Here is a 13850-nt window from a genome sequence, read left to right as displayed (position 1 = left end):
TTAAAACATATTTGACTAAAGAATTTGATTAAATGACCTTCACTTATGAGAAGACAGATAAATATTTAACTCTATAATTTGTCATATTGTATGTTGCATTGGGGATTTTTGTCTTTTGTTGTATACATTATGTCCCACTCCCAGCAGCAGTCTTTTTGGCTCAAATGTATACAGTGTGGTGTGTGGGGTTTGGGTTCTGAGCTTGCAGGGGTTGTGTGTGTGTGAATGCATGTTTGTGTGTGTATGTGTGTGTATGTGTGTGTACAGTATGGGTGTGCATGTTTAGGTATGTGGTGTGTGTGTGTATATATATGTATATATATATATATATATATATATATATATATATATATATACACATACACATACAGACACATTAAAAATTCATTAATTATGAATATGATATTTAAGCAGAATCCTAAAAGAGTCAAAAACATAAGAATACCAACCCAGTCTGGTCTAGACTTCTGCAGGGTTTCCCTGCTGTCCCATTCCAAGACTGTTCTACGGACTTCAGTAGACCTGGTGCAAGAAATAAATAAAATACGGTCAAATACAAATCCATCCATGCATGTAGAAATGTCACACAGACCATTATCTGTACAATCTGGTGGGGTAAAAAAAAAAAAAACACTGAACAACAACACTCCACCTTCTCATTCTAACTGTGCACTCAGCTTCTGAATGTGGTAGAGTATATGAATTCCACATATTAACTCTAAACACAGTAACTACACACAGGGACACAACACCACATGGGTCAGAGAACACAAGCGTGAATAGGACCAGTCAATTCAACAAATGTTTAGATGTGCCGGGAAAATACCAGGTGCACAGGAGTTGGTGGCAAGGTGCGGGAGAACTTTCTGACAAGAAAAGGCAAATATAATCTAGATTTGTCCGAATCTACAAATAGCTGGAGCAGGTATCACTTCATGTTCTCAACGTTGTTAGGGCCATGCAACAGAATGTCAGACCCAGCAGAACACAGTGTGTTTGTGCTTAATCTGGAGTTCTTGGAGCTTGTAGTATGCCACAATTTATAGTAAGGATAGGACATACTGTACAGTCTTAATGAACCGGTTTTAAAATAACCTTTGCCTTAGAAAATATTTTTTTTGGGTGGGGGGGGGGGGAGGGAAGGGGGTAAGAGTGACAAAGCCTGTTTTTGTTTATTTAAATCCAGTACATATGTACCGTTTATTTTTTTGTTTTTCCTGACATTTTAAATGATGTATTTATTAAATAAATCAGTATTTCCCAACACAGAAAATAGCCGCCATTGGGCAACTTCTATATACTGTATTAAAAAAAAAAAATTAGACTGACAAGAAAACGTCTTTGTCTCTTTGCTAGAGTAAGAAAGGGTAAAAAAATAGTCACTGTTATGAGAATAAAATAAAAAAAGCTGTATAAAAGCCTATATTATGTGGTAAAAAAAAGTTACAACTTCACAGGTATTATATACACTCAACAGCTACATTCCAATGGGTTTTTTTTCTTCCTTCTTTTCTACTTGATTGTGTAAGATCTCCCATTAGTTTCCATGTAGCTGATAGCTACATTTTCTTCTTACCAGTGTGGAATATTTTTTTTTAATGGGAGAAATACATGATGGCCCACATACAGGACGTATACTTTAATGCTATGTGTATATTCTCTGTGGCTACTCCCTAAAATTCTTGAATCTATAAAGGCAAATATGTTGTTTGTGTAGCGATTAGTAATATATCAATGTTTAATGGTATAGGGTCAATTAGCCTCTTCACTGGTAAAGTGGCAGAAACACAATGCAGAGTGCGCGGGCAGCAAGACAATGCAGAGTGCGCGGGCAGCAAGACAATGCAGAGTCCGCGGGCAGCAAGACAATGCAGAGTCCGCGGGCAGCAAGACAATGCATAGTGCGCGGGCAGCAAGACAATGCAGAGTCCGCAGGCAGCGAAACAATGCAGAGTCCGCGGGCAGCGAAACAATGCAGAGTCCGCGGGCAGCGAAACAATGCAAAGTCCGCGAGCAGCAAGACAATGCAGAGTGCGTGGGCAGCGAAACAATGCAGAGTCCGCGGGCAGTAAGACAATGCAGAGTCCGCGGGCAGCGAAACAATGCAGAGTCTGCGGGCAGCAAGACAATGCAGAGTCCGCAGGCAGCGAAACAATGCAAAGTCCGCGGGCAGCAAGACAATGCAGAGTGCGTGGGCAGCGAAACAATGCAGAGTCCGCTGGCAGCAAGACAATGCAGAGTCCGCGGGCAGCGAAACAATGCAGAGTGCGCGGGCAGCAAGACAATGCAGAGTCCGCAGGCAGCGAAACAATGCAGAGTGCGCGGGCAGCAAGACAATGCAGAGTCCGCGGGCAGCGAAACAATGCAAAGTCCGCGGGCAGCAAGACAATGCAGAGTCCGCGGGCAGCGAAACAATGCAGAGTCCGCGGGCAGCAAGACAATGCAGAGTCGCGGGCAGCAAGACAATGCAGAGTCCGCGGGCAGCAAGACAATGCAGAGTCCGCGGACAGCAAGACAATGCAGAGTCCGCGGGCAGCAAAACAATGCAGAGTCCGCGGGCAGCGAAACAATGCAGAGTGCGTGGGCAGCAAGACAATGCAGAGTCCGCGGGCAGCAAGACAATGCAGAGTCCGCGGGCAGCAAGACAATGCAGAGTCCGCGGGCAGCAAGACAATGCAGAGTGCGTGGGCAGCGAAACAATGCAGAGTCCGCGGGCAGCAAAGGGTTTAAAACATGTAACAACCAGAAATCACTGCACTGAGCAAATGTGGTCCCCCCCCCCCCAACCATCTCCTTGTGCAAGGTCAGTAACAGTGAACAAACTTCTACTACATTCACCTCCAAGCAGTTCTTTAAATCTGCGGTACTCTTCATTTGAAATAAATAGTCAACAGGGTTTAAGAAAAATTTCATCTTTATTTTGTCTAAGTTGGTTTCTTATCACTTCATCATATTCTATATATTTTTTGACAGTGCGTTTTCACACTTCTAAGAAAGTATGCACTAAAATTCAAGTGATTGGGTGTTTAAAAGATGGCCTCCACCGAGAATCACTATTAAAATGAAATGCCATGTTGATGTTAATGGGAGCGACAAAGATTTTGAGTTTTAGAAAAAAAAAGGGGTCCAAAAACTATGAAAGGCAAAAAGATTAATGGCCATACTAACTAAATGGTGCTAAGCCATGACACCTTCTGATGCCGAAATGTATCTTGTGGAATAGCAGTGCTTGGAGAATATTGGACTAAGTCTGAGTATTTTCTTTAGATTTATCTGAATACTGTACCACATTGGAACCAATACTGTATGAAACAACTCAACTCATCAGGTGCCAGAAACATTGGCTTATTTATTTCCAATGCCTTTACCAATCTCTAGTGGTTAGGTGTTAGAAGAGCATCTGAATGATTTGTAATACTCAATACTGTATAAACACATATTAATATTAGTCTATTATGTATATGGTAGAAGTGCTATACCCTTATGTGTGGTCATTAGTAGGTGAATAATACATTAATACACAAGAAATGGTCCTTGTAATACATTTACCTATATTACAACCAGATCATTAATTCTGTATAGAGCCAGGTCCTCCACTTGTTGATTTTGTAAGATGTAAGAAATGTAACACTGTTGTCCCATTTTGAAATGTATACATGCAATAGTTAGTTTGGCCCAGGTTAAAGAAAAAAATGTTTCTTATAAAGGTGAACTCCATAACCTGCCATTGGATGACAGAAGCCAAACAAAAAAAATTGAGAAAAAGTGTTCGGGGAACAGGGCATTGTGATAACTTATCTCTAAAGCCAAATTAGGAAGAAGGAAATTCACATATGATTGGTAATGATGCCTATTATATAGAACTCAATAAGGATATCGGAGTTTATTATCATCATTTAGTTATTCCAATTTCATATAAGCTTGTACAACTCCGTATTCCTCGGCGTCTCAGCACTAAATGACCTCTTAAAGTAGGAGACCCGCCTGTACGGTTTAATATTTTTTTTTACAGGATTGAACCAGGAACCCTCAGGAGCTGAACCATGTTATTTTCTATCTCCAGTGATTCCTCCACCATCCACGGTGTGGGATACTTACCAGTACAGTTACCAGTAGTCTCGCTTCCTTCAGGAAAATCAAAATGGCTACCAAATCTTACGGGGTTCCCGCTGGCCAATAGTAAGCTGCAACATCATGTGTTGCAGCTTTCTATTGGACCGTCAGTATCTCTGGAACCAGGGGATCTCCGGAGCTGAAAATAACACATTTCATCTCCGAATCACCCCCTGGTTCCCATCCTGTAAAAAGAGCAATGTTGTTTTCTGGCAGAACTGCTGCTTTAAGCTGCGAGCATGACCAGCGACAGAGCACTTAGAGCACTTAGCGCTTTTGCTGCAAGAGAGGCTGTTTTAAGCAGTGGCTCAATATATCTATATTGTTTTACTTTAAATTCCACATGCACAAATGTATAAAAATACACTTTTTGCAATAAAAGTTTGAACAAGCTACAGTAACAGCACAACAACCATGAAGACATTGTAAAGCAAAACCACATGCTTAACGAGCTGTTGTTCTTACCTACTAAGTGATGGCGAGAGACATATTTGAGCACTTCATCAAGCAGGATAACAGGCAATGAAATCTTCAAAACTACGAACCACTGCGGCCAGTTCAGGGGAATCACTTGAAAAATGAGCTGCAGGATGGAAGATACACACATTTATTTCATGCTCTATGATCTGCAATACAAAATGCCAACATCCTGCATGAAGTGCAGCCGCTCTGCACAGTATGCGACGGCAGAGACTATTTTACTAATTTGTGTTAATTACTGGTATTGCAATGGATACAACACTCACCTTAAGTGAACCAGTCAGGTTCCATCGGATCAGCACAGATATGAGCATTAAAATAAACTTTGTAATAATAATAATAAATAAAATAATACAAATAGCATATGTACAGGCCAAGTAGCATTTTATGTTTAGTGAGAAAAACCACTGCACAATTAACATACAGTATAACAATACCACCGATGGAGTAATCTGCTGTAGGACTAATGTCTAATATCAATGTAAACATCATGTTTCAAATGCCCACTAAGGGATGTGTCTCATTCCTCGGTGTCATTCTGTGTTTAGGGTCCCTTGTGATAGGAATAACATTGCACAGGTTGTTTGGTGGTAACTTTGCAATCAATTACTACTATTTATAAACTTTCAGCGTAGACACAAGTCATTTCTGCCATGTTTATTTGTGCACTGTCCTTTAACCCAAACTATCAATAAACAAAAAAGTGTCTCTTTTTATACTTTTGCTTTCCCCGTTAGTATTTGAATTCAATAAGATGCATTAGAGGTAGAAAGTAAAGGGCAACAGATATACTGTAAATACCGATTGAATTTAGGACCACTATTGTGTTACTTTACAATACACTGTAGTTAGGGATTCCGAATGCCGAGGGTTTCTTTTTTTGTAAAATCAGTGTTTATTTTTTTTGGTTGTTTATCGGTGCATCGGTTCCATTATTTAGCATGTGTGTCCTACCTGTGGCTGGGCTGCTACTAGATGTGGAACTCTAGGAATTGTGCTTAATTTATGATTTTAACTGCGGTGGTGTTTTTCGAGAGTTTTTTGGTTAAACCCCTAAATATATTGCAGCATATTGCTCTCTGAAGGTAGGTATGCCCATGTCGCCTTTTTCCTGTTGAAGGACACTATCCTAACCACACTACTTACTGGCATTGGCTGCACGTAAAGGATCAGGAAGTGCAGAGCCATAGACATGATGATCGCTCCAAGAAGCCAGAGGTTGAGCCACGGTGGCATCCTCAGCAAAGACTGATTCTCAGAGAGGCTGCAAAGATTAGAAGAAAAGGTAAGTGAATCCCTGCGTCAGTAGCAATGCTATTGTAACCCCTCTACTTTTAGCTCGAAGACTTAACTATTGTTGGGATGGGAGCCTGTGTCTCTATTATTAACTTACTGGGCCACACGTGGCCTACGGTCAGGCAGCAAGAAGAATACAGATATGGTATAATAGTGATACAAGTTTACTTATACACTAATCACTAAAGTATCCCGTGGTCCTCATATGAGGGTAACCACACACATCATATAAGTACAACAGAATCCCCAATAATGCTGCGCGGGCGTGAATCAGAGTCAGTGGTTTATTAGCCACCCAATCCTGGGTATGTTGGCTTGTGATGGTGCCGGAACACCGTGGGAGCTCATTGTGTACTAACTGTTGCAGGTCTGTACTTCAATAAGAGTACTTTGGTAGCGCTGTGCTGTATAGCCATTGAGGGTCCCCTCTGACGGCGATTGAACTCTCATCCACGTCATGCACTGTATTTCTCTGCTCCTAATGTCAGGTGCGCACTCTGCAATCCTTGACCGAACCTAATCTGACTCAACATATCCGCCCCCCTTTTTAAAGGCTCCTGTCCATCATGGTCCTTCCTCTTCCACAGCCATTATTATTGGCTGCTCTCATGTCCATTACAGACACATGTCCATAACACATTGGAGAGGAACCTGCCAGGGGCAGTGTGAGTGTGTGTAGAGCTCATCACACAGGGGGTTACATCCTCCCCCTGCTAAAAATGTTGATGTCCCCAGTCCTTGTGACACATGTCCTGTGAGTCCTTGTGACACATGACATAGCTACCTAAAACATATCTTCCTCTCTAGTTACATAGAATCATAGGTACAGTGGAATCAACATACACAACATTTTTACAGATTGCGGTACTGTTACACTACATGGTCCCACAGCTCCCAGGGTCACCTATCTCTAGGGTCATAGGTACTACCCATCTAGTTGTACTAACCCCAGGAACATCTGTAGACACCTCTAGAGAATCATAGGTCAGTCTCATGGGGCTCTAGTCTCCCTTTTAGATGTGGCGAGTACACTGAAGGTACTACTGTTATTTCTTCTTGCTTTTAAGAAGATTCACATGGTACTGGTGGATCGTGTTCTGCAGGTCCTACACTTGAGTGAGGCTTGCAACTATCGAGCACTACTGTATCTTCAGTTTCGCAATACTGTTCATTGGGACTCACTGGGGTGAATTCCTCTGCTTCAGGATCCAACTCAATCGTAACATCTGTTTCTCTGTCCTGAGTTCCTGCTGTCGTATTGGGGACACCTCTTGAGGAGGATACCGCTCTTCCTAATCCAGCATATTGGACAGGTGCCTTAACATTCTCCATCCTTGGTATCCCTCATCCCTATCTGGCCTACAGTGGTTTGGTGGGCTACCCCCAGGACTCTGTCCTCGTTTTAGTCGATCACTTCTCATACGTTGACTTGCTACTCTTGGAATAATTTCTCTCAGGGCATCACACTAACTGCTATTGGCAGAAGATGATTCCTATGCAGATTATTTTCTGGCCCACTCCCGTTTTCGGCCATACTTGATATACTGGTAGTCCTTTTAATTTCTCTACTACCATATAAGGCTCTGGTTTCCAGAGATTCGCTATTTTGTGTTTACCAGGTATTCCCAGATTTCGAATAAGGACTCTATCATGCACTTGCAGCTTTTGCCATGATGGCTTATATTTCCTGGATTGTTCATATCAGCAGCAATAGTGGCCAGTCTGTATGCTTCTTGCAACTGTTCCTTGAGCTGCTGTACATAATGGATGTACGTGGTTGGGGATGTGCCATCTGCTGTCACTTAAACACAGGTCGATGGGTAATCAGGCTTCCCATCCAAACAAAGTAAGAGGGCAAATACCCTGCAGAGTCATTCCGGGGGCAATTATATGCATGTACCAGGTGGTGCACATGGTGCACGCCATTCTTACTTCCCTTGAGTATTTAATGTGCCCATCATATTCAATGTGGTCCTGTTGAATCACTTGGGTTGAGGATCCCCCTGTGGGTTGTAAGGCATTGTTAATTATTTTTTTTATCCCAGAGGCGCAGTAGTTGATTAGTCGGCTCTCAGCATCTTTATCAATACTTTGTTGAGAATGCTTGAGCATACCGGGTGAAGTGGTCCGTGACCACTAGGATATTACTGGTATTCCTTCAGCCAGGCTCCAAGGACCGGAAGTCCATACAGACCAAATCCAGTGGTCCACTGCTGGTGATATTTGTCAATGGTGCGGCCCTTGTAGGCAGTCTTTCTAGGCACACACCTTCCACAGTTGCAATATTCTACATCCCGAGTATTTCGGGGACAGTAGAATTTGTCTCTCACGAATCCCAATGTCTTGTCTGTGCCCAGGTGGCTATGATAGTCATGGAGAGAACGGAGAACTACCTGCTTATACTTGTAAGGAAGTTACGGTGTGTTGTGACTCCTTTGCTACTCTGTTTTAAGAGGAGGACTTTCAGGGTGCATTTCGGTGACCATCCTGGTCGATTTCTGTTGCCTCAAGGTTGACCATACTTCCGTCAAACCAAGCTCTGTCTGTTGAGCTTTTGCTAGATCCTGTCGGTTTAACCGAGGAAACCCCTCCATAGTTAACTCTGCAGGGGGAGAGGATGCCAGGGGTACGGCAGTGGGGGATATCCCCAGATTGTTAGCCACTTGGTTCAGATTTGCAGTCATGACCTGTCTTGGCATCTCAATTTGCTTACACAATGCATGCACTACGGCTGTGGTAATTTCGTCCCATTGTCCATTTATACCTCGAGTATCTCTGTCAATTCGATGTTTTGCTTCCCTGGCCCGTATTTCAGCCTAAAATTGTAGGTAGCTAAGGCTGCTGACCACCTGTGACCATTGGCATCCATCTTCTCTGATGATGGAATGTATGATAAGTGTAAGCAAGTGGTTTGTTGACTGTGCGCACTATGAAGGTGGCTCCATAAAGATAGTTGCACAGCTTGTCCACTACTGCCCATTTCAAAGCCAAGAATTCAAGTTCGCTCAGTGGGTAGTTCCTCTTTGAAGGCGCCAACCCAGACTCTCGAATGCCACAGGTCTCAGCCCCTGAGGGTGCTTCTGAAACAGTACTGCTCCTAACCCCTCTAGGCTAACATATACATAAAATACATAGGGTTTTTGTGGATCAAACGCGAGCACTGGTGCATTAGTGAGACAGGCCTTTATGGCTTGGAAAGCCTTTGCGCACTTAGAAGTCCACCTGTCTCCAAATGGCTTGTTCCTTTTGAAACGGTCTTGATTGGTGGCTCCAGCAACTGTTCTGCGTCCTCTGGGTGGCGGGTAACTTTTTCTTAGTTGCATCAACGGCTGTACTATAGCGGAGAAATTATTCATGCACCGTATGTAATATACACAGAACACCAGAAAGGATTGCAATTCTGTGAGTGGTTAGGGCCTAGGCCAGGATGCATTGGCCTCTAATTTAGAGGGGTCAGTAGCTACTCCCTTTTCAGACACAATGTGTTCCACATATGTGATAGACGTCCAGCAGAACTGACACAATTTTAGTCCACTCTCAGATCTAGTAACTTCATCAGGCCCCTTGTATTCTTCCAAGGTCTTCCCAAACACTATTAGGTCATCCAGATACACCAGAACTTGTCATAGATTCATATCACCTACAACACGTTCCATCAGCCCCTGATACTCCTTGGGGCATGTGCTCAAATTGATAGAACCTTAATAGGCATACAAAGCTGTCTTCTCTTTATCTTGATTGCCCATAGTGATCTGATAATATCCGCTGCGGAGGTCCAAGACCAAAAACCCTTTGTTCCCGATGAGACAATCCAATGTATCGTCAATATGCAGCATGGCAGGCCATATTGATCCAGATTGGTCTTTTTGTTCAGTGTGTGGAAATCAATGCACATTCTTACTGCCCCATTTTTCTTCAGGGCCACCACTATGGGTGATCGGTATAGTCTCTGGGATTCCGAGATTATGCCAGCCCCATTAGATCCTGGAGATGTCACCTCACATCTTCCACATCAGCCGGGCCAATCTCTGTGACCTTTCCCTGAAAGGGCGAGCATCACGAAGGCGAATATTGTGTTCCGCACATGGGCTTTTCCTTCATCCCATTCTTGAGAGGAGAAAACCTCTGGCCTACATGCCATCTTCTCTTCCAGTGTTTTGGAGCAAGACTGTCTCGAAAAATTGAACATAGCTGGGGTTAATCTATTCCCATGGCATTTTGTCATCCCTGCGAGGCACATGACTTCGGCACTATCCAGGTGAGCAACCACTATGCCTCTTCATATACATACATCATGGGTGATCTCGTTTCTTACTTCTACTCAGTGTGCATACAAAAGCATAGGAAGTGCTGCCGCTCTCCAAATGTATAAAGAATATATACATATAGGGTGCATACGGGAGTAATATGAACATAGAGGGAGGAGGGAGGTTAATAAGATAACCAAAAAGAATCCTATGTGCACTCACTATCAACGTTAAAGGGCTAGGAAAAATTCAATCCTTGGGAAAACCCTATAGCCACTCACTAAATATAATCTAAATTCTTTATTTAACATATATACAAAAAAAGACAAACATGTCGTGTATAAAAGAAACAGGGAATTCATGCAGGAGTGTAGATAACCTGTATAATTGTAACTGACAGGCAAACTGTCCATTCCTATGTAGTTAGGTAGGGGACATAGGATATAAAGGGTGATACATCAATCATCATATATTTGCCCAGTCTCACCTTATAACACATGAAAACATACCTAGGAGTATATGTAATCAGTTAGTGAATACTAGGTGTATTGAGTCACTTGGAGTCACCTTAATACGCTTCTCAGACTTGTGCTTGACTAATACCTGTATCTTGTGTATACAGAAATTCATTAGTCAATGCACTATTTCCTGTTTAAAAACGGAAAAACTTCTTTAGTTGGTTAAACAGATGTCCCTTAGAGGAAATACCACATATTCTTATAGGATATATACTCATACCATTTGATGCAGTATATCATCATCAACACCCATGAGAATAACATAAATAGTAGCGGTATCACATTCCTCTCATCATAGTTGTATTCAACTGTAATGCGTAACAGTCACACATAGGGATTCAATGCATAGGCAGAACTATAAGCCATAACCGTATGGTTCCGGATGAATACAACCTGGTGTAGCTGGGATTCCCCAGAAATGTCCCCTCTCACAACTCCACACACGTGCTCCCTGATGACGTCACTAAAACCGACGTACGTACCGACATACGTTTCACGCCACCCGGCGCTTTGTCAAGGTGTAGGGAGTGATCAAAGACCACACCTCTGACATCTTATACGTGTGGCCGGGGGGGTGTCCGCATAATCCGGCCAATCACGGCAAAGATGAGTCAATAAAAGGTCCTGTAAATTGTTACAACAATAGGGATGAATAAAACTATCATAGCACAAGACGCAGACCTTTGCAGCCATACACAGTGTTAATACAGATTGAGATAGCAACGCACAAGCCGCATTACTAAGTCTGCGTCACTCATTTTTGCCGTGATTGGCCGGATTATGCGGACACACCCCCGGCCACATGTATAAGATGTCAGAGGTGTGGTCTTTGATCACTCCCTACACTTTGACAAAGCGCCGGGTGGCGCGAAACGTACGTAGGTTTTAGTGACGTCATAGTCCTGACGTCATCAGGGAGCGCGTGTGTGGAGTTGTGAGAGGGGACCTTTCTGGAGCATCGCAGCTACACCAGGTTGTATTCATCCGGAACCATACGGTTATGGCTTATAGATCTGCCTATGCATTGAATCCCTATGTGTGACTGTTACGCATTACAGTTGAATACAACTATGATGAGAGGAATGTGATACCGCTACTATTTATGTTATTCTCATGGGTGTTGATGATGATATACTGCATCAAATGGTATGAGTATATATCCTATAAGAATATGTGGTATTTCCTCTAAGGGACATCTGTTTAACCAACTAAAGAAGTTTTTCCGTTTTTAAACAGGAAATAGTGCATTGACTAATGAATTTCTGTATACACAAGATACAGGTATTAGTCAAGCACAAGTCTGAGAAGCGTTTTAAGGTGACTCCAAGTGACTCAATACACCCAGTATTCACTAACTGATTACATATACTCCTAGATATGTTTTCATGTGTTATAAGGTGAGACTGGGCAAATATATGATGATTGATGTATCCCCCTTTATATCCTATGTCCCCTACCTAACTACATAGGAATGGACAGTTTGCCTGTCAGTTACAATTATACAGGTTATCTGCACTCCTGCACAAATTCCCTGTTTCTTTTATACAAGACATGTTTGTCTTTTTTTGTATATATGTTAAATAAAGTATTTAGATTATATGTAGTGAGTGGCTATAGGGTTTTCCCAAGGATTGAATTTTTCCTAGCCCTTTAACGTTGATAGTGAGTGCACATAGGATTCTTTTTGGTTATCTTATTAACCTCCCTCCTCCTTCTACTCAGTGTGTGAATGTTCCCTTTCTGTATTGACAGCACCTAGGCCTTTACCAGTAGCCATCCAGGGTATCCTCCATGAGGTGGAATATTGATCATGACAGTGGTCCCTTCTATATTTTGCCAGAGTGTCACTTTTCCAGTTATCCTTTGTACGCTGTATGCTGGGTGGGATCCTACTAACGTGACCTCCCCCAAAGGCCCTTCACTCTGAACCCTGTCTTTTTTTCTCCATCCGCTGTTATGCCTTCAAACACAAGGGATGGGTGGTCAATGTTCGGCCATAATAAATTACCCACTGGTCTGGCACCATTTTGCTAGTTGGACAAACATATTAGCATTCGGGTTAATTATGGCTCCAGTTTCCTCTTTGCTGATGACTTCAGGGAATATGAGGGCCACCACCATATTCGTCTACTCCAGTTAATTTCTTTGGAAACTCTAGATTCACTACTACATATCATAGATAAGGGTAGCTGGTGTCACTAAGGCCCCACATGACCAAAATATATGTACCAGGGCTTAAAAATAATGGACACCTGTGATCCGCTATCCAAGATGACATTTCATACTTGTTCCTCAATCTTCGCCTTCACTCTCACTGATGGCCCCAGTAATCCCCTGTGTAAATGAGTAAGATGATCTCTTGCTGGTGCTGTTTGAATTTAGCCTTTTTGCATCCGGGGCCCAGTATGCTCCTTCACTGTGTCCTGAGATCATTTCCTGAGGCAGAACGAGAGCAGAGGAATTGTTTCACCACCTGAGGTAGATTCTCTCTTTACCCGCAATGTTTGGCATAGCGACCTACTACCCCACATCTATAGCAGAGATACAGTCCTCCAGCTTTAGTATAAGGATTTCTCCACGGCTTCCTCCCCCATCTAGACGTTTGCTCTTTATGGGGTTACCAGCAATGCTTCTCAACAATTGCATTAGCCACTTCTCCCACTAGCATGGTGTTCATCAATTCTGCCACCTCTTCTGTGGGCTCACCTGCTCGATCACTTCCTCGGCGGGTCAGATGCTAGCTGAGCTATCTCCGATCACCATTGGCTAGCTGCTGCTATGCTCTTAATGGACTGCCTTGCGGCCAGGTGAAGTACAATCTGTTCTTCCTCATCCTGTATTTCTCATAGTAGCTCTAGAAACTTTGGGGGAGACTCTTTCCGTTCTCAAAGTCGGGGTCATTACATCTCCGGATGCTACCCCACTGATCAATTGTCCACCGATCCAACCAATCAGGGGTGATACCCTTATTCCTCACTACCTTCAGTAAGGCCGCCTCCAGTCTGCGCAAGAATGCAGAATTCGTCGCACTCATGCTGGTACATTCCGCAGAATCTCAAATACAGTTCCTCCCCACTTTCAGTGGCGCCAAATGTATTTTTTAACGCCCTCAGGTAGTCGCTAGGGGTACTAACTGCATTTCCTTTGCTAACGGCTCTTATTGTAGCTAATGTGGGCCCCTTTAGGCTTTCTGCAA

At 42.9% G+C, this 13850-nt stretch overlaps 1 protein-coding gene across 1 annotated transcript in view; it reads right to left on the bottom strand.

Moving 5' to 3' along the window:
* ATP2A3 (ATPase sarcoplasmic/endoplasmic reticulum Ca2+ transporting 3) overlaps positions 1-13850 on the bottom strand; it is a 241979-nt gene that overhangs the window by 17433 nt on the left and 210696 nt on the right. Inside the window, exons 19-21 of the mRNA XM_075589990.1 lie at positions 5740-5857; positions 4579-4696; positions 450-522 (exon numbers count right to left, since the gene is read on the bottom strand). Of these exons, the coding sequence (XP_075446105.1) occupies positions 450-522; positions 4579-4696; positions 5740-5857 (309 nt within the window). The remainder of the gene's footprint in view (positions 1-449; positions 523-4578; positions 4697-5739; positions 5858-13850) is intronic.

This window comes from Ascaphus truei, chromosome 3, assembly GCF_040206685.1.
Source record: "Ascaphus truei isolate aAscTru1 chromosome 3, aAscTru1.hap1, whole genome shotgun sequence".
NCBI lineage: Eukaryota > Metazoa > Chordata > Amphibia > Anura > Ascaphidae > Ascaphus > Ascaphus truei.
The sequence above is the reverse complement of the archived record's forward strand: the minus strand, read 5'-3'. Positions and strand labels throughout refer to the sequence as shown.